This window comes from Mastacembelus armatus, chromosome 5, assembly GCF_900324485.2.
Source record: "Mastacembelus armatus chromosome 5, fMasArm1.2, whole genome shotgun sequence".
NCBI lineage: Eukaryota > Metazoa > Chordata > Actinopteri > Synbranchiformes > Mastacembelidae > Mastacembelus > Mastacembelus armatus.
In genome coordinates, this window is record NC_046637.1 from 20,220,873 (window position 1) to 20,238,768 (window position 17,896).

General features: G+C 40.8%; 1 protein-coding gene across 4 annotated transcripts in view; it reads left to right on the plus strand.

Annotated features, from left to right (window-relative positions):
- The window catches only part of frmd4ba (FERM domain containing 4Ba), a 38,380-nt gene extending 21,375 nt beyond the window's left edge, over positions 1-17,005 (plus strand). Inside the window, exons 8-24 of one of the 4 annotated variants that reach the window (XM_026306891.2) lie at positions 2,736-2,819; positions 3,643-3,708; positions 4,172-4,229; positions 4,837-4,923; positions 8,926-9,002; positions 9,510-9,648; positions 10,793-10,913; positions 11,017-11,150; positions 11,236-11,352; positions 11,779-12,007; positions 12,120-12,176; positions 12,290-12,425; positions 12,965-13,117; positions 13,253-14,001; positions 14,114-14,246; positions 14,608-14,853; positions 15,884-17,003. In XM_026306891.2, the coding sequence (XP_026162676.1) occupies positions 2,736-2,819; positions 3,643-3,708; positions 4,172-4,229; positions 4,837-4,923; positions 8,926-9,002; positions 9,510-9,648; positions 10,793-10,913; positions 11,017-11,150; positions 11,236-11,352; positions 11,779-12,007; positions 12,120-12,176; positions 12,290-12,425; positions 12,965-13,117; positions 13,253-14,001; positions 14,114-14,246; positions 14,608-14,853; position 15,884 (2,587 nt within the window). In that variant the 3' untranslated portion in view covers positions 15,885-17,003. Of the gene's footprint in view, positions 1-2,735; positions 2,820-3,642; positions 3,709-4,171; positions 4,230-4,836; positions 4,924-8,925; positions 9,003-9,509; positions 9,649-10,792; positions 10,914-11,016; positions 11,151-11,235; positions 11,353-11,778; positions 12,008-12,119; positions 12,177-12,289; positions 12,426-12,964; positions 13,118-13,252; positions 14,002-14,113; positions 14,247-14,607; positions 14,854-15,883 lie in introns of all 4 variants that reach the window. The other 3 variants (XM_026306889.2, XM_026306888.2, XM_026306890.2) reach the window with 3 other exon arrangements.
- Positions 17,006-17,896: the final 891 nt, after the last annotated feature.

Sequence of the window (17,896 nt, forward strand, 5' to 3'; positions counted from 1 at the left end):
CTACACTTTGTCCTTACTCTGAAAGCACAATAAAAGACACCCTGCCAACAAATCTGGGAGAAACAGGGAGGATGGGAGCATGTCCAAATCAGTCTGTCTTTCTTTTTCTTTGCAGAGCTATTTCTTTTCTCTGCTCTTTCTGGTACAGTTTTTAGATATTAACTTGTGAATATATTTAGTTGTGTTGACATTTGGAGTATTTGGTTCACATCCTTTGACAACAATTACAGGAATAGAACAGGTTTCTTTCTTTGGGGGAATGTGCACAAAATTGCAAAATAAAGTTACTTTCCTCCCTTACTGGCCCATATAACAATGCATTTGTACTAGTCAATCCCCTGCTGTACTGTGACAGTGTTTTTCAAATTGGGATATGCTTTATTTCTGCTTTTGGAGAATCAGGCCCAGTAAATCCCCTCATGAAGCAAATAATATAAAGTGTCTCCTCTGCACTGTATTAGCAAAGTGCCGTGGAGCAGTGAGATTAGCTGTGGAGAAGTTACAGGGAGACCTCTTCCTCATCCAGCCAGCTGCTTTAAGAGGGATGAGCCAGACCCACCACCCAATGGTTGACAACTTGGTACTAGGAGGAGTCACTGTGGTTGTGTTATTGTGATGGTGTGGGCTGGTCCCCTGCTGTGCACCGAATTAATGCACCATCAGGGTTCACACTGTGCCTGTAGTGTATCAGAATTCCCTTTACTATGTTAATATTGCATTGGATCTTAACATTGTGTCTTGTTTTTTACCACACTGATTACACATTACTGTGGTGCTTCACCACTTGCAGGTACAATCCACAGCTGAATGCAACAAGTTACGACCTCTGTGGATGATAAAAAGGATTGTAGGAAATTAACTGAATAGATTCATATCTTTAATACGTTTTAAGAATATGTGATTGTTTTCTTGTCCAGTTGTGATCACCTTCAAAGGTGATCTTCAGACATCTGTATTTCATCTTTATCTCTATATTTTAACAGCTAGTAATAATTTAAATAACTTTAATTAAGGCAGTGTCAGTTGTGTTCTAATTGTATCTATATAAACAGTATTGCACCCAGACTAGTCTTCAGTTTTATTTTTATGTACAGGTCTGTAGTTAGTGGTTCATTCACAGCAGTAGGCTCTCTCATTGTGCTCCCACCACAGTCACCATGTCTCAGCCCTGTGGAATAGCTGACACATGAGTATTATCTCTCCCACACTGGGTAGGCTGTGCTGGGCAGGGCTAAACTGAGTGTAGGAATTGCCCCCATGCTGCAAGCTGCGGGGAGATAACAGACGTAGTAATGAATTCCAGATTGCTGACAGGGCAGCACGCCTGTGGAGTAGATCACCCCGACAACAGCCCCAGTTCCCCATAAAGTGTATGCCATCAAACACGCAGTGAAGTGCCGTGGCAGCAAAACCCAGTCAACCTTTGAGAGGTAGCTACAGCAAAGAGTGATTCATATGCCTCTGCCCTTTGCAGCAGCTCGCCCTTGTTTTTGTTTAGTGAGGTGATCCACATAACTGGATCACTTTGGTTTTAGACCACCATTTAAGTGGCTGCTAAATTCTATAGAAGTACACTGACTTTTATTAAAGTCAGTTTGGGGTCAAATGGCTTTTGGAATAAAATTCTCTGAAATGGTAGGTTTATTTTAAAAAATATTTATATGGCATATGGGTTGACATACACTTTTAAGTCCTGTCCACCAAATGTTTTGTAATACTGCTGGGCCTTGTACAATACTTTTCAACATAGGCAGACGCTGCCAAGTGCCTGTGAATGGCTTTTGTTCTGCTCTCCAGTGGACTGGTCCATCGAGCCCTTTTTCGTCCAGCAGAAACTGTAGAGCCAGTGCTTCCTCCTACACGATATTGGAGTGCCCCGTAATTCACTATCATAGACCTTTAGAGTGACAAACACCACAGGTAACATGGCCTAGTCCTGTGTTTGTTATAACGACTCTGCTTAACATTTTTGGAAGAGTTTGTGAGTAAGAGCAGCTGCGCCTTTTCAATTTGTAATTGTGTGGCCACTGACTTAGTTTACCTACAGTTCATAACTATGAAGTGTATTACTCCTGAGAACCTGCATTAAATGTCTTTGGCATCTTAAAAGACTTCTTCACAAACCCATCCAAAAATTCCCTTTGACTTAAAGACTCTTTGTACTTTTAGAAGTCTGGCAAGACATAAGTGAAGCTCAAGTTTTAGTCCTGGCAAGCAGTGTCCCTCTTTATAGATAAGAAAGATAAACACAATATCCTGACACTGCACCTTTTCTAAAGGTTTGCATACATGAATGATTGATGTTATATTCTAAGACAGAAATTCAAACCACACTGTAAAAGCACAAACACATGGAAAAATGTTCTCTACACATTTTTAGACTTTTGGTTTGACATTCAAAATAGGTCCATGGTTCCACTCAAACCATTGATGTGCTGAAAATGTGGTGTACACTATAACTTGTCTATAATTGCTCCATTAAACATTCATTTTAACGTTAGGATATTATAGATTTCTGAGTACAGAGATTATCATGTATAGGAGGTAGTACTAATTAGAACATAATAACATGCCTATCAGCGGTGTAGTTTTAGTGTCTTGCTGGGTCTCTTGCAGCTCCAAAAACTAAGAAGACTAACTCTAATACTCAATCAAAGGCAATAGAACCATAGAAGGACTCTGTTTGTCAGTGAATAAATCTGTTGTTCTTAGAGTTTGTATATGTTTTTTTCCAGTGCTGAGACTGCCAGATCAGACCTGAAGGAGCTCCCAGTTCTACCCACCAGAGTTTTAAGAGAGCACCCATCTCTAAATTACTGGTATGTTCTCTGAACTCTTGAGGTCTTTGAAAACCACAAAAAACATTAGGGTGAGGGAGGGTGGTTAGTGGGGGTCAGTCTTGGGCAGTTTTACAAAAAAACTATAGATGCTTCCAGTTCAGCCAGTATCACAGCCCTGCCTCCACAGACATGCCTCAGTGGTTAGTAACACCTGGTTAAATAAAGCAGTACTTTCCCCAGAAAAGCAGTTTTGAGCAGTAAGGTGCATACAGACATGCCTAGTACTTGGCAGACGGTTTTACCTTTGATGGGGTGACTAATTAATGCCTGGGTTGTGTTAATTATGTTTGCTCATTAGCCCTGAGACGGGGAGGTGCTCACGGTCACTAGCTTTATGAAGAACTACTATCTCCTTCTGTAATCCACACTGTTGATTTTTGCTTATCTGCCTGAGCGTCTTCTTCAAGCTTAACAGCCATGTGAGGCTATTGAAGTCTGTGAAGTAGCCATATTGTGTTTGATATCCAAATTAAAATTATAGCCTTATAGTGCATGGGTGAGCACAGTATACATCTATCTCTCTCTGCCTCTTTCTGTCCGTTAAGCTACAGTGAGTCTGCAATCCTATTGTGCTATTAAAAGAGATGATTACAGTGAGAAGTAAATGGGCTGCATTAGCAAGTGAGGGAGATGAGAGCCATGAGCAGGCCAGTAGGCCAGAATGCATTTTCTGCATGAGCAGACACAATGTGTGCCAAAGACAGGTCCTTCTCACAACAGTCCCTCTGTGGCTGGAATATGAAGCACTTGATGATTATTTTGATCAATTGATTCATTAAATGTTTTATCTGTCCATTTGCAGTGAGGATAAAGTGATTGAACATTACAAGAAACTGAAGGGACTGACCAGAGGACAAGCCATTGTACAGTAAGTAATGAAAACAAATATGAAATCTTTATGGTTTAAGTGGGTTTCCAATTAAACTCTTACACACTACTGCTTCTGATTCCACAGCTCTTCTGAGTCAGGGCTTCCTCTTCAACCTTGTGTCTCTGTTGTATGAGGGGACTGTCACATTGTTATAATGTGTCATTAATTAGAGGAGGTGATCTTAGACTAAGCAACTGGCCAGCCTTAGGAAGTTTTTCTCAACACTAACACATTGGGTCATTTACACTTGGATGATTTGTGTCCTTGAACTGATCAATGGACTTCCCCTTTTTCTGCTATAGCCCTGAAATAAATCAATCAGCTAGCCACTGCAAATGACTGTTGCTTTTCAATGACTGTAGTTTAAATCCTATTCTGGGTGTTGTACAGCAGCCACTGGGTGACAATGATGAAGTGCAAGTGGCTGAATTCCAGTTAACCTGTTCTTCTTCCTCTGAAGGTATCTGGGCCTGGTGGAGTCCCAGTCAACATATGGAGTCCATTATTACCCAGTGAAGGTAACAGCGGGGCCCTGTGTCATACAGTAGCTTAACCTTTGAAAAACCTTATGTCGACATTCTGTCTTTATTTTTCTAAGCTAACACTTACATCTACATTTATTGATATTTAGCTTGATGCTTAAATAACAAGGCCTTTTCCCATTTAAAAACTCTGCTGCAACTATAACAGCAACTATAATATTGTAGTTATATATAGCATTTACTCGGCCTGTTTGCGTGGGAAAAGAAAATATGACAAACCGGCTTAGTCCAACATCTAAACCATAAATAAATAAAAACAGTCAAGATTCCAATAATCATTGCTAAAAATGTTTTGCATACTTTCTGATTCTTCCAACTTCCCTTCATTTTATTCATATCTACTAACTTTTCCTACTAATCCCTATTACATGAAGGTGTCTGAGGAGATCAAACAGCAGTGTTAAAATTAATTAGTCAGGGTTGCAAAGATTTTAAAGCCTCCAATGCATTTGATCTTCTTGTGTTGCTAATGCACTGAGTCTAATGGGGCAATTGCTTTGATAACAGGCCTTTAAAGAAACTCCCACCAATAAAGCTACCTTTAATGAGTGGTGCTGTTGTGTGTGTGCATGCTTTCATACAGGACAAGCAAGGAATACCATGGTGGCTGGGAGTCAGCTACAAAGGCATAGGCCAGTACGATTTGCAGGATAAGCTGAAACCAAGAAAGGTAGGTTCACCTCTTTTTACTGCTGCTCTAATTTACTTTGTTGTTTTTATTTGAAAGTTTGTCTAGAAACAAAATTCAGCCACTTAAGACAATTTCTTTGTGTGGATTTTTTTCTTGCCACACACATGCTGTAAAACCCTCCTGGGCTAACTTGGGGTGTGGGTGTTATAAATAAATTTGACCTGGTTTGAGAATGTCTGAGAGAATGACAACTAATACTAAAAGCAAAAAAGAAATTTGTTTGTAACCTTTTTGTGTAATTATTTAGTCTTTAATACTGATGTAAAAGTTGAAATAGTTAAAGTGCTAGTTGAAATATCAGCTTCTTGTTAGCTGGTTAATGATCGATCCAAACTGTAAATAGCCACAATTAGACCCTGGTTCCCATGCCATTCAGGAGAAAGAGAAACACAGATAGGGGAAATATTTTTGGAGTATCAGTACAGTATGTGCTATGTTCTGTCAAGGCTGAGGGTGTAAGAGCAAATAAAGTAAGGACCAAGGAATTAAGTGTCATAGGGATTATAAAATAGCTCAATTTACAAAGCATAAAGGTTTCATTAGCTTTGTCATAACCGTTGTTATATGACAGAACTGGTTTGAAAAACATGGTTTACTGTCCATGGAATACTGAGGCATTAATGGGCACAGCCATGTTGTGTCTCTCCCCGGCCATCCTAATGGAAGGTCTAATCGTGGTGGCCTGTGGGAAGTAGCAGGATCTGGAACTGGCAGTTTGCCAGTGGAGTGCATGGGTGTGTATTTTGAGTTGGGGGGCAGCAATGGGGTTGAGGTGGTGCTAGTTCATCAAAACTAGACTCTGTGTTCTCCAGGTCCTCCACAACAAGGAGGGCAGTCCCCAGTTCCCTTGTTATTGGAGCAAATTTCTATTTAAATGACCTTTTTTGTTGCATTTACTAATTTGAAGTATATGGTTACTTTGCCCAGCTTTAAAAGGAATCCTCTAGTGAATAGTAATACTGTGTCATGCCTTAGTTCACATCCCTTGTATTCAATCCAGCCCAACCCTAATTGCCCTCTGCCTATCCTTTCTCAGCATGTCCCATTCATTATGGTAATCTACGTGTGAATGTTTCTTGGTGGGAACACAATTGATCAAACACTACAAACCAGTTATCTGTGTAGTGGACTAGGCCAGGATTTAGAAGTTGTACTAATGTGAGGTCAGAAGCTCTACATTTTTAAGTACCGGTATATAATTTTTCGTTTTTAAAACCTCACATTATCTACTCTGTAAGTATGCAGTTTCAATCACCCTGCATGGAATAGTCTGAACTGTATGTATACTCTTCATGCTGTTGTGCCAAAAGAAAGAAAAACAACTTTCTTTCAGGAAGAGGATTAGTTCATTACAAACTATTTAATATGAGGCCCACAAATGGAACACAATAACAGTGTCAGTTTATTAAGGATGCATTGTCACTTTTTGGTAAAAAATGACATGATCTGATAATGAATTGTCTGTGTCTTTTGGTTAAACTCAACCAATTATGAATCAAAAAAGGGTAAACTTCCTTCTAGTGTCTTTCGGTTGACACCTTTAAACTGTGTGTCATGTTGTGGAGATACAGTGTTGCCAGTCAGCCAGTGCTAGTATGTGACATATTATGTGAAGGGTGGGGCAGATGTTTTTCTGTACCGGTGTGTGAGTCAGAGCTTTTGACACATTTTCATCCATGTATGCTTTATACAGACTTGTGGCCCAGGGGTCCTTCGTTGTGGGTGTGAGCTTTATCTGAGCAGCCCTATCCCATCTGAAACCACAGGCATTTCTGGCTCATTTCCACTTGCTAGTAGTGAGACAAATAACAAAGCAAGACAGACAGATACAGGAACTCTGTATTCACTCAAATCATGAGTGTATTGTTAAGCTAATATGTTTGTTTATTTGTTTCTGACCTAGGAGTTTCAGTTAATGATTGCTTTATTTAAATGCTGAGTTTCTCAGCTTACTTATGTGCAGGGTGTTTTCTTGTAACATTTCCTCTTTAAAAGGACTACTGGCAACCTTCTGATTGTAGGGTTTAAGGTGTGTCACATCCTTGACATTTTTTTGGCAGTGGCTCGATCGGTAGTCACAGTAATGTCATCTTTTGGTTTCATCTATTGTAAGTGCTGGCACACAAGCATTTATTGCCTAGACCTTTATTGTTAAAATGTAAATGATGCTCAGTGATAGACATTAATGGATATGAATTACTGTGTGGTCCTTTATAATGAGATCTGGTTTTGGGGTGCTTCCTGCCAGCAGGGCCCACTTGTTGATGGTGTACCCTGCTCTTCATTTCACTGTCAGACTGACTTTGTAATTGCAGTGCAGTATTGGTTGGAATACATGCAGGGTGCTCTAGTTATGTTTTGACTAGAGGCCTGAAACAGTGTCTTTATGGGTAAATGCAGTCTCAGGATGTCATGCTTGTGGACTAGTATTATAAAATATAGTCCATGCAGGATTTTTTTTTTTGCCTGGTTAATTGCCCTGCTGTTTGCTTGCTTTCTTATTGGCTCCAAATAGAGCCCCTGATATTAATGATTATGCCACAGTAAAAGATTTCTAGCATGTTTGCCTGGTGGGGGAGATGATTGCAGTGCATTCAGGTACACAGCAGGACTTTTGTGTGGTGTTTATAATATGGGAAACAGAACTTCCCAAATAACAATGCAATGTGTGATGAAAAGTAGGGAGATGATGAAGGGTCTCAAACAAGGAAAAATCTTGCCAGACAAATAGTATTGTACAACCTGCTCATCTGGTCTGACTAAAAAAGAGGTGAGCTGTGTAGGAGCAGGAATAAGAGCAGAGCAATACAAAATCTTGAAGACGGTGTGAGGTGTCTGTGATGTCAGAGGAGGGGGTGGTTAAAGGGGTGTGGCCAGTTCAGCTGAAACTCTTGCAACACCTATCAGGGTTCCTGAGAACAGACAGGAGAGTATTGTTTGAAGAAGCTCTAGCCCTGTGGGAAACTCAGTCAAAGGATTCAATATAAACCCAAGAGAATTCAAAAGGGATTTGATAAGAACAAAAAATACCATCCACGGTAAGCCTTTTCATTGTGTCCACATATTACTTGTCTGCCTGTTTTAAATAGTCAATAGGTTTTAAAGTTTTACTTTCCTTAGTGTGGTTTAACTACCTTCTGTGTTAGAGAAACAAACACTCTATCACAATGTTGTTAAGGAACATATGTGCAATACAGTTTGACTGTTTTGTGCATTACTAATTATGCAGTAGTGTTTGCCCTAGTTGGTTTGTTTTACACTAGGCGCAATTTGTGACTCATGGTGCAAGATGTATAATATGATCTTGTGGAAGGGAGTTATTTAGGTTATTTTCTAGGTTGAGGAAAACAGTTTTTTATAAATGTGCTCCTAGATTAATCTTAGCTCCTTTGTTGTGCAGTGTCTTTTCTTTTTTCTAAAATGAGAGCAGGAATGTGTTGTTCACAAGCAAGTGGCTCCAAATCAGCTAAGGGAGTCCAGTATCAGCAGAGCAGATATTTCATTCAGACAGAGAAACCCTGCCTCTGTTCTCTTCCATAGCAGTATGAAATGAAAGGCTGGTCTCCCGCAATTTCACTCTTTTGCAGTTGCAGCAGTTCTGTAATTGCTCTTGTGTTAACTCCAAACTTACACCTGACTGGCTTGCCTACTGAGCCCCATTCATGGCTTTAACTGTTCTGTTGTTTCCACTAATGCTGCAAGTTAAGCAGAAAAAGGGCTGCTGTAAATGAAACACAGCCAGTAGTTTCAATACCTAATGTCATGTTGTGTTGTCTTTTGCCCACATTGCTCTCCTCTGTACGTGACGCTTATAGCAAATAACCATTTTACAGTCTTTGTGTATCAAATGACTCTTCTGTTTATGTACTGTAAATCCACATTTCAATCAATAGTCTTGTGTTGGCTTCTGTCTCAGCAATGTGTAATGAATCTACTCCTCCCTTCCCCCCTTTCTGTCAAACTGTCTCTTTCTTTCTGCAGTTGTTTCACTGGAAGCAATTGGAGAATTTGTATTTCCGGGAGAAAAAATTTGCAGTGGAAGTGAACGACCCGCACAGGTCAGAGAAGACAAACTATTTCATGTGTCTTAGCTGATGTTGATAGGTCCTTTCACTGTGTTTGAAGTGTTCTGTTTTAGCTGCTGCTCTCTCACTACTTATGTCCTTAGCCCACACCTTACACACTGTGAAGGGCATTTGCAGCTAGTGGTTCATTTAGGATACCATGTTGGTGGTAACCTGTCTGCTAAGTGAGCATTTTCCTTCTGCTCAAGGGCCTCTTTGTAATTCCAAGGTTGTTAGAAGACCTCTGCTCAATGCACAAATGCTTTTACAAAGCTGTTATTAAGTTCCACTGTTTCAAAATGAGTTTGATGTTGTTGCTCATCTTATCTTTAGAATATTATTACACAAACACCCACAGGTTTAATTTGATAAACATTGTGTAAAACTTCATTTCTGATCTTTTTGTCTTTGTTAAAGTCTTGTTTATCTATCATCAGCAGTTCAGTTTTTTGTATGCAGCAATTGGACAGTAGTGAATGGTTGACTTATTATTTTCTACAGAAGAGCAGTTACCAAGAGAACATTCGGACAGAGCGGCCTGGTTATTCACACATGGTATGCCAGCCACTCTCTGATTAAAACCATCTGGGTTATGGCCATCAGTCAGCACCAGTTCTACCTGGACACGAAGGAAACCAAAGTGAGTGTCTCTGTTTCTCCTTGCTAAATTTACACTGTTCACATTTCCTCTTAAATGCAGCTACAGTTTAATACTCATTTACATCAGTGCTTGACCTTTGCAAAGAGATTGCCTCGTGTCAAGTGACTCACCAACAGATCAGGGTTAGGCCTCTGTGTGTGTATAAAAGGGTCGATACTGGAAGAGCAAAAAACTGTCTCATATACACAGTGAGTTTTGTGTTCTCTACTCATCAGTTTGCCAATTACTGTGGCCCCATTTACAACTTAATTTTAAGTAATAATATCACCACTGAGTCTATCTTTTTCAATCTGATTGAAATTATTTTTCAAAAGTTATTGTGGAATGTGTAACACTGACTGTTTGTTTATCATATGATGCCTGATCCGTGTCCCATGCCCATGACTTGTGTAAATAAATTGGCAAAGAGATATGACAGACCTTCTGATTTCATGTAAATTGGTCCTGTTCTGATTAGCTTTGTGTAGAAATTATTATTATCCTTAAGAGTAACTATAAGAGCTTGTTCTTGCTGTGGTAGATTTTATCATTGTGCTACTATAGTATTCAGAATGATATAGTAAAAAGAGTGCCTGTTAGTATGCGTATTTATCTTAAGAGGAAACATACTCAGCTCAAAGTAAACTACAGTGTGCCATATAAAATGTTAAGTGTTTAGTTTGGAAGGGCAACATTCATTTTATGACGACACCACTGAGAATAAATGGTATAATAGGCAGTGTGTGTTCACAGCCTAGGTCCTTGTATGTGTATTAAAACTTGACAGAATGACCCAAAGGTATATCTGTACTTAATGTGTTTGTGTTTATGATGCATATTTGCTGAACATCAGAGCTGTTATAAAGTATTAGTGATGTGCATTATGTGGTGAAGATGGATGAGCATGTGGCTGCAGTCAAATTAAGTTATTCAGCTACTGTCTTCCTTAAAGGCAGATGGTGTTTGAGTGTTCATCCAGGAATAGAGCCCACACTGATTGATGAGAGAGTACCAAGCATGCAAATGGGGCTGCCACTATCGCAGTGCGCTGTCATTAAAATGAAATACTTAGAATCCCTTTACTTTTTCCCCTCCTCCTCATCCTTGTTTCCTCCTCTAAACCATCTCTTTTTTTCCTTTGCAGTCAAAGATGACCATGACCAGGAGTTCAGTAGACATTGCCATGGACCTCACAGAAACCTACCCCCAGCGAATCAGCAAAGATCAGCTTATCATGGCCAGCAATGGAAGTCTCATCTCAGCAGGTAAGCAGAGAGTTAAATCAGCCAGTGGCTTCTGGTCCACATTAGATTGATGAGTTATGGTATACAGCTATAATTTTTAGTTAATAAGACGTGCTTATTCCAGGTTCTGCTGACTCTGAAGTCAATGAGGAGCAGAAGAAAGAAAAGATTGCAGAGTTGAAAAAGAAAGAAAAGGATCTTCAAGACAAACTGACGCAGAAACTTGATGAACTAAAAAAGATATGCATGAGAGAAGCAGTGAGTGTCACTCTTATTCCGGTGTTTTTTAATGACATTTAAGCATTTAAACTCTTAGTTGACTGCTGTGTGTTGGTCTTTTTAGGAGCTCACGGGCAGATTGCCTAAAGAGTATCCCCTGGCCACAGGTGAGAAGGCTCCTCAAGTGCGACGCCGTGTTGGAACAGCATTCAAACTGGATGACCTTTTCCCCTATGATGAGGTTAGTATAGCTTTTTGTTTCTGTTGTGATGCTGCTGTCTATCATGTAATATAGTATGCCACACTTTGTTGAAACACAGAATACTGTTCCTACACAACTGTATCTGTTTACCTGTAGATCATTTAGATCACTTGACTTTTTGAAATGGGAATTAAGAATTTAACATGTACTTTGAGGCTTACATTACATAATGTTTTGTTGTAGGTTACAGCTGGTTGTCATCTACAAGTTGAGTAGGGAAATTAAGTTGAACAGTAATATAAATGTGAATAGGAATATGTCATAAAACAGAAAATTGATGTTTTAGATAAATTCCATATTGTGTCTTCTAACTTGGAGGAGTTAGATGTCTCTTTCTTTGTTCTGTTGACAGGATCTGTCTGTAATTTGGGGAAATTCCCTGTTAACTCTCTTGTTTCTGTACAGGACCCATATCTAAGGAATCTGGAGAGCAAGTTTGCTTTGCAGCAGAAGATTGTGGAAGCAGCCATCAAGTTAGCAAGTGAGGGTGACCTCTGCAAGACTGTGAAGAAGAAGAGGAAAAACAACTTTCTGGATGCAAAGAGGATGCTGGAGGAGATTGAGAAAGAGATTAACACCTACAGGATAAAGAAAGGGAAGAAACCCACCCAGAGAGCTTCACTGATCTTAGCAGGTACACACAGATATCGCAAACTGTAAACTTATTAACATGTAATTAATTGAAAATGCTGCCATTTTTTATGAAAAGGAGCATCACTAAAGAACATTCTCTTTTCTGTTACTAGATGATGTCAACCCTTCAGACCTCAGTTCTCTATCTGACAGCCTCACTCTGGATGACGGTAAGTGTAAGCATAATATTACTCAGTGTGTATGTGTTTACTACCTTCTCCCCCACTTATGTATTATAAGATAGTTTAATTGAAACTACTGCTTTCACCTCCTTATGTCCCAGATGATGAGATTGGTTCACAGAGGCAGCGGTCCAGGTCAGTGCAGTATTCTCCCAGACCACACCATGCAGAAACCCTCGACATCCCCTACAGCAAAGACAGACGAGTCTCTGCCAATGACATGCATGCAGACAGCAGGTATACAGCTAGCACTGACACCAATGGAGCATATTAATCTCTTAAATTTCCACTGTATGTCTGACTAGAGGCTCAGGGCATGGAGCTAGTCCCAACCTGCAGAGGGGATCCAGAGCTACATTCCTGCCAGTCACCTCCTCCCAACACTCTTTGTGTTATCAGCCAAAATGCACCGGCTTTAAAAATAGATGGAAAAGGGCATGTTGCTGCCTGTGAAGTAACAGACAACAATAGGAAAGTGGCTATGGAAACTTAGTTTAATGGCAACTGTTTACAAAGTGATACGGCTGGTGTGTTGCCATCAGCTTCAGACATTTTTATTAATTTTAAATAATGCTTGGTGTTGCATAAAAAAGAGCAATGGACTATGAAATGGCATCCATTCAAGTGTAAGTGGTGACTAAAGTTAAATTTAAGCAAACACAAGATGTTTTTTTTTCCTCCTTCTGTTTTGAGAGTGCAGAGGTGTTTATCTTAATAAAAAGCTTTGCTCTAAAGAGGGAAATGACCTGAAAACATTGTTCTTATTTGTGTTCCAGATTAAATTCTGGCCAAGCCCACTACAGTCAGTCTGATGCCTTATCAAGCCACAGCAACAACTTTAAACTGGCTTCCAGACAGCCACGTGACGCCCGCAGCATGCCCCCCACCCCTCTCCTTACCCGCAACGCCTACAGCAGCACCCAGCTGAGGTAAAACCCCTGAGATGGATTTTGTGTTTTTAATATTTTCCACTTTTCCTTTGAAAATTTGCTTCATCAGCATCTCTTGTTCACTGCATAGGTGAGTCAGAACATAGCTTTACAATTTGTGTTTTCAAATTACAGATCAGATGATGCTCCACAACATTTCCGCCAACGTAGCGGGAGTCTGGAGTCGCAGTCTCAGTTCCTGACAGAGACTGAAACCCCTGTGGCGACGTTCACCTTCATTCCAGCCCGACGCAGCAACAGCACTGAAGTCCTTGATGACGGTTCCTCCTACACAAGCCAGTCCAGTGTGGAGTACAGTATCCCCGGTAACCACACCCACCGACACAGAATCCATGGCCGCCACAGAAAAGACCTGTATGCCAACACAGGCAGCATGCCCAACCTTGCTCAGCCAGACGGCCGCTGCTATCAGCCTCGGGCCAGACCTACAACAACAGCCTACTATGTAACAGGTTATCCCACCTACACAGAACCAGAGTCTTATGGCAGTGGAGCCTATATGTACGACAACGAGATGGAGGGACACTATAATGTTCAACCTTCCTATTACCCCACCCCAACAGCTTATAACAGCCGCATGTGCAGTCAGTACGATAATGACGAGATAGATGGGATGTCACAGAACCTGTACGCCACACTGCGGCCACCCAGGAACCGTCCACCACACGGCAATGAGCAGGTCAGCAAAAACGTGCACAAGGCTTTGGTGGTTGAACACTTGAGAGACTGGTACCATCGCAGTGCTGCACAGAAACAGACCCCATACAACTATGACTATGACTATGAAAGAGGCTCCCAGCAGAGCCTTGGTTATCAGACCATGCCTCCACCCTACAACAACAGGAACACGTCCTACTCATCAGGTTAGTCCACTGTCTTTTATGTGCAGCAGCAGCCTAAAGTGCATTATGTTTCTGACCCTAGCTTCCCATATAAGTGGTTCATTTATTAGCTTGTACCATTTTTTTTCTCCAGCGTCCTCAGCGTCCTCCACTGCAAACTGGCACAGCCACATGAGTGGTGGTATGTTGGAATATGGCATGTCCATGCTTGCACCGCAGTCCTACACTTACAGCACAGCCCCCTACAGCCACTCCACCCACAGCAGGTGAGGAAAAAAAGAAACTTGGCCTAAACTCAGCTCCTTATCCAATAAGCCACTCCCTGATCCTTCTTATCCCTAGAGATAAGTGCTAGTGTTTAATTACCTAGAATGGATGGCTGCAGAAAATATAAGCTGCTATTTGGTTTTGTTATTGCTTACATGCAACACAACTGGAGACTAATGTGTTACCATTTAGGTTTACTGCTAAGTTATGAGACAAAATGCATAAACATGCTGCATCTGTTTGACATAGCAGCCTGGTTCATTGGTAGGATCAGTGCAGCAAGCAGTTAATTCTTCCTCAGATCTTAAGAATGGTTCTCCTCTCCTCCTTAACTGTCCACTGGCCCCTGTTTTCTTATAGATACGGTGCCTCCCAGCTTTTAAAGGGCCCCTGGCACAGCCCTGATGGCCTGAGGCGCCGTGCCTTTTACCCTGCTAGTTGTTCCTCCTCAGCTTCCTCCTCCACCTCTTTGCCCTCCTCCTCCTTTCCCTCTTCGTCCTACTCCCCTGGTTTTTGGGTCAAACAGGTGGCCTCCAGCCCTGCGCAGCCACAATCCTCCAGAGGGCACAGACTCAGTAAGGTGCCCTTTGCTAAAGGTAGCTCCTAGTAAGTAAACAGCAGCAGCCGGAGCCTATGTTTGCTTCTTTAAGTTTGTCCGCAGTGTGACTCAGTAGTCTGCTTGTTGATGCTTTGAAGTGAACTTTGCATTTTTGAGATGTTTGACCGATCGTTCATTGTCATGTATGATAAGGTATTGTGCCTGCATGGCTTCCTTTAAAAAAAAAAAAAAAAAAACATGCCTGCCCTATTTCCTCTTGGAGATATTTTCAAGCATATTGTCATCCAGTGGTCACATTTCTCTGCAGTGGTTTTTACTGCTTTTTAGTTGTTTTTGTTTTTTAAGTTTCTCTGCTGTTTGCCTTCTTCTTGGCATATGCAGAGGCTCCCTGCCCATGTGCACCCATTCACCCCTTGACCTTTGCCCATGTTATGTGCAGATGCCTCCCAAAGTTTGAGTGGCGGAGCTGTGATAGCATGGCGTGGCCTGCAGGGCCTTTAGAGAGGTGTGGTGCTGTTGCCTATGCTACTGTCCAGGAAAATTAGACCTCTTCCCTCAGTAATCAAAGTCCCAGCACAGAAGAAAGGGTGAGAGAAGAGAATGTAAAACTACCCCACATGATTATCATGGTGATGGTGATGTCTTTTTTTTATATATCTGCCAGGGACTGACAAAATGCAAATCATTTTCATCAATCTTATTGATTTTTGCTTTATTTCATGGAGTGTCTCATGGTGGTGGGTAGCACTTGTGGGGCAGAGGGAAAAATGTGACCCCTGAACATTGTCGCATTTGAAGGCTGTGTGTGCATATAATTTCTGTGTACATCTGCTGATTTCTTGGGTGAGAATATTTGACCCTGGGTTTGAAACTGAGATTAATATTAACATGCCTGAAACATGTTGTAGGTTATATCAGTGGTTTCCTTTTTTACTTTTCTGCTTTTTAATTCCTGATCTTGGAGGAGTTGGATTATTACATCCCAGGGTTAATTCATTCTAAACTCTTTGTTAACCACTCAAGCCTTATTCAGTTTGCCATTCGTCTTATGTGTTTTACCCTGTGTGTTTATTACAGATCATACATAGATGTCAGACCAGTGGACTCACCCATCAACAACCAAATGCACAACACCGTGGACCCAGAAGACCAGATTTACTGGCACGGAGACGCTAAACCTGGAACAATAGTGTAGTTACCTTGTGCTATATGAATCTTTCACCTTGACAAATTGTCATTGTGCCTTAGACTGCACTTACCTGTTTTTCTGTAAGGAGGATCCAAAGAATGAAGGAACTTATCGTGAAATTCAACATATAAAGGGAAGGAAGTTTTTTTCGTTTTTTGTCCTTGTGAATGCAGTTGCAAAACTGACCACAGCCCTAAATCACGGGGGAAAAAAAGTCCATCTGCGCATCTGGATTGTGATTGTTTGTGGTGATGACACTTGTGCACTGAAACTATACCAGGACCTGCTGTGGACTGTGCAGTATAGCCAAAGAGAATTTGAGCTAAGCTTCTCCAGTGTTTCTCTGTGTAGTTACTCCACAAACCAAGGAGTAGGACTGTTTCTTTAAGAGGATACTGAGCTGTAATGAACAACGAGAATGACTCATCCTGCCCTGCCACTCACACATATGAACGTTATGACAATGAAGGATCAGATAAGGATTAATGACGTTTTCAAAATGAAGGATTGAACGTAAAAGATTACATTTTTTAAAATGGTCAAAACAGCTACTTTCTGGTACTTTCTACCAGATCCAGTTTGATCATTGCTTCACACTAATACTGTGCTTTCTGTACTTTTCTCATTTACAGTTATTTAATTTATGTCACTGTCAGCACTTGCAGTACCATTCGAGCCAAATACTTCTTTGTCACACCATTGGAGTATTACCTGAAGTCACTAACATGTTACTGTTACAGATTTTACTGTCACATCTGATCAGTTGCTGCAGGAAAACAGAAAACCCAGTTGTTTTTTTTTTGTTTGTTTGTTTGTTTTTTATTTTGTTTTATTTTAACATGGTTATTTCATCCATGCTGGGAATCATGGACTGGTGCTCACAATCTCAGTGAATGAAGCTGTATGTAAATGTTGGTATTGTAAATACACTGATTCTTTCTCTTTTTTTAAGAGCAATTTTTAAAAAGCATGTAATATATAGCAAACAGTTGTTAAGCTGGTTCTTAGTACTTTGTATAAGTGCGTTTGTTTGGATTAAAACATTTTGAACCAATTGATTTGATGTGGATTTCTTAGGAAGTACAGTCAGAGGAGAAAATACCCTCCCTCCACAACATAGACTTTAAATCCAAATCTATTAAATTAGCTAACTGAATGTCTGTTGAGTCAGTTAATTAAATGGGGTTTAATGAAAGTACAAAAGTTATCACCACTCAAGAAAATACCTAAAGTCTCATTTACATTTTATGACTGAAGAACAGCTTTGTCATTGGCTTAGGGTAGTGTTCGTGGTCAACTGGCAAACAAATGGTTTGGAAACAGCTTATCTGGAGTGCATTCAAGGAAGCAGATTATAGTTGGAAAGATAACTGCGGTACTGGCTTCTTTTTTCAGCCTGTGAAATAAATGCAGAGCTGCGAACACTCATGATGAGAGCTAATTATGAGTAAATGATCTGTTTTTAGTAATGCTCTCCTGGTGCAGAGCTCTGTCGCTCTACTGTATTTTCCCTTTGCTGTGTTGCCAGGCTGGTTATGCATGTCCTTAAGCTGTAAACCAACCAAACCAGTCTTTTTAAAGCCGTCACACCCTGTATGGGCTAGAGTCTCTTTTGTACTCCCAGTGAATGACAAGCCAGTTTTCACAGCATAAACCCTCCCTGTAGGCATCCACGCAATAGAGGTCTGCTGTGCATGTTTTGAGCCTGCACTCCCTCACAGATTATGCCGTAACCCTTCACCTCATTTCCCACCCTTCAGTCCCCACACAAGTGTATCCTGCTACTGGTTGTCTCTTTAGCAGGGCCTCAGTTGATCAGCTTTACTTGCTTGCAATGCCCCTCAGTGTTATGCTTCTTGAGCATGCGCAGGGGAGGTCTCAGACACTTCCAGCTCCTTGGT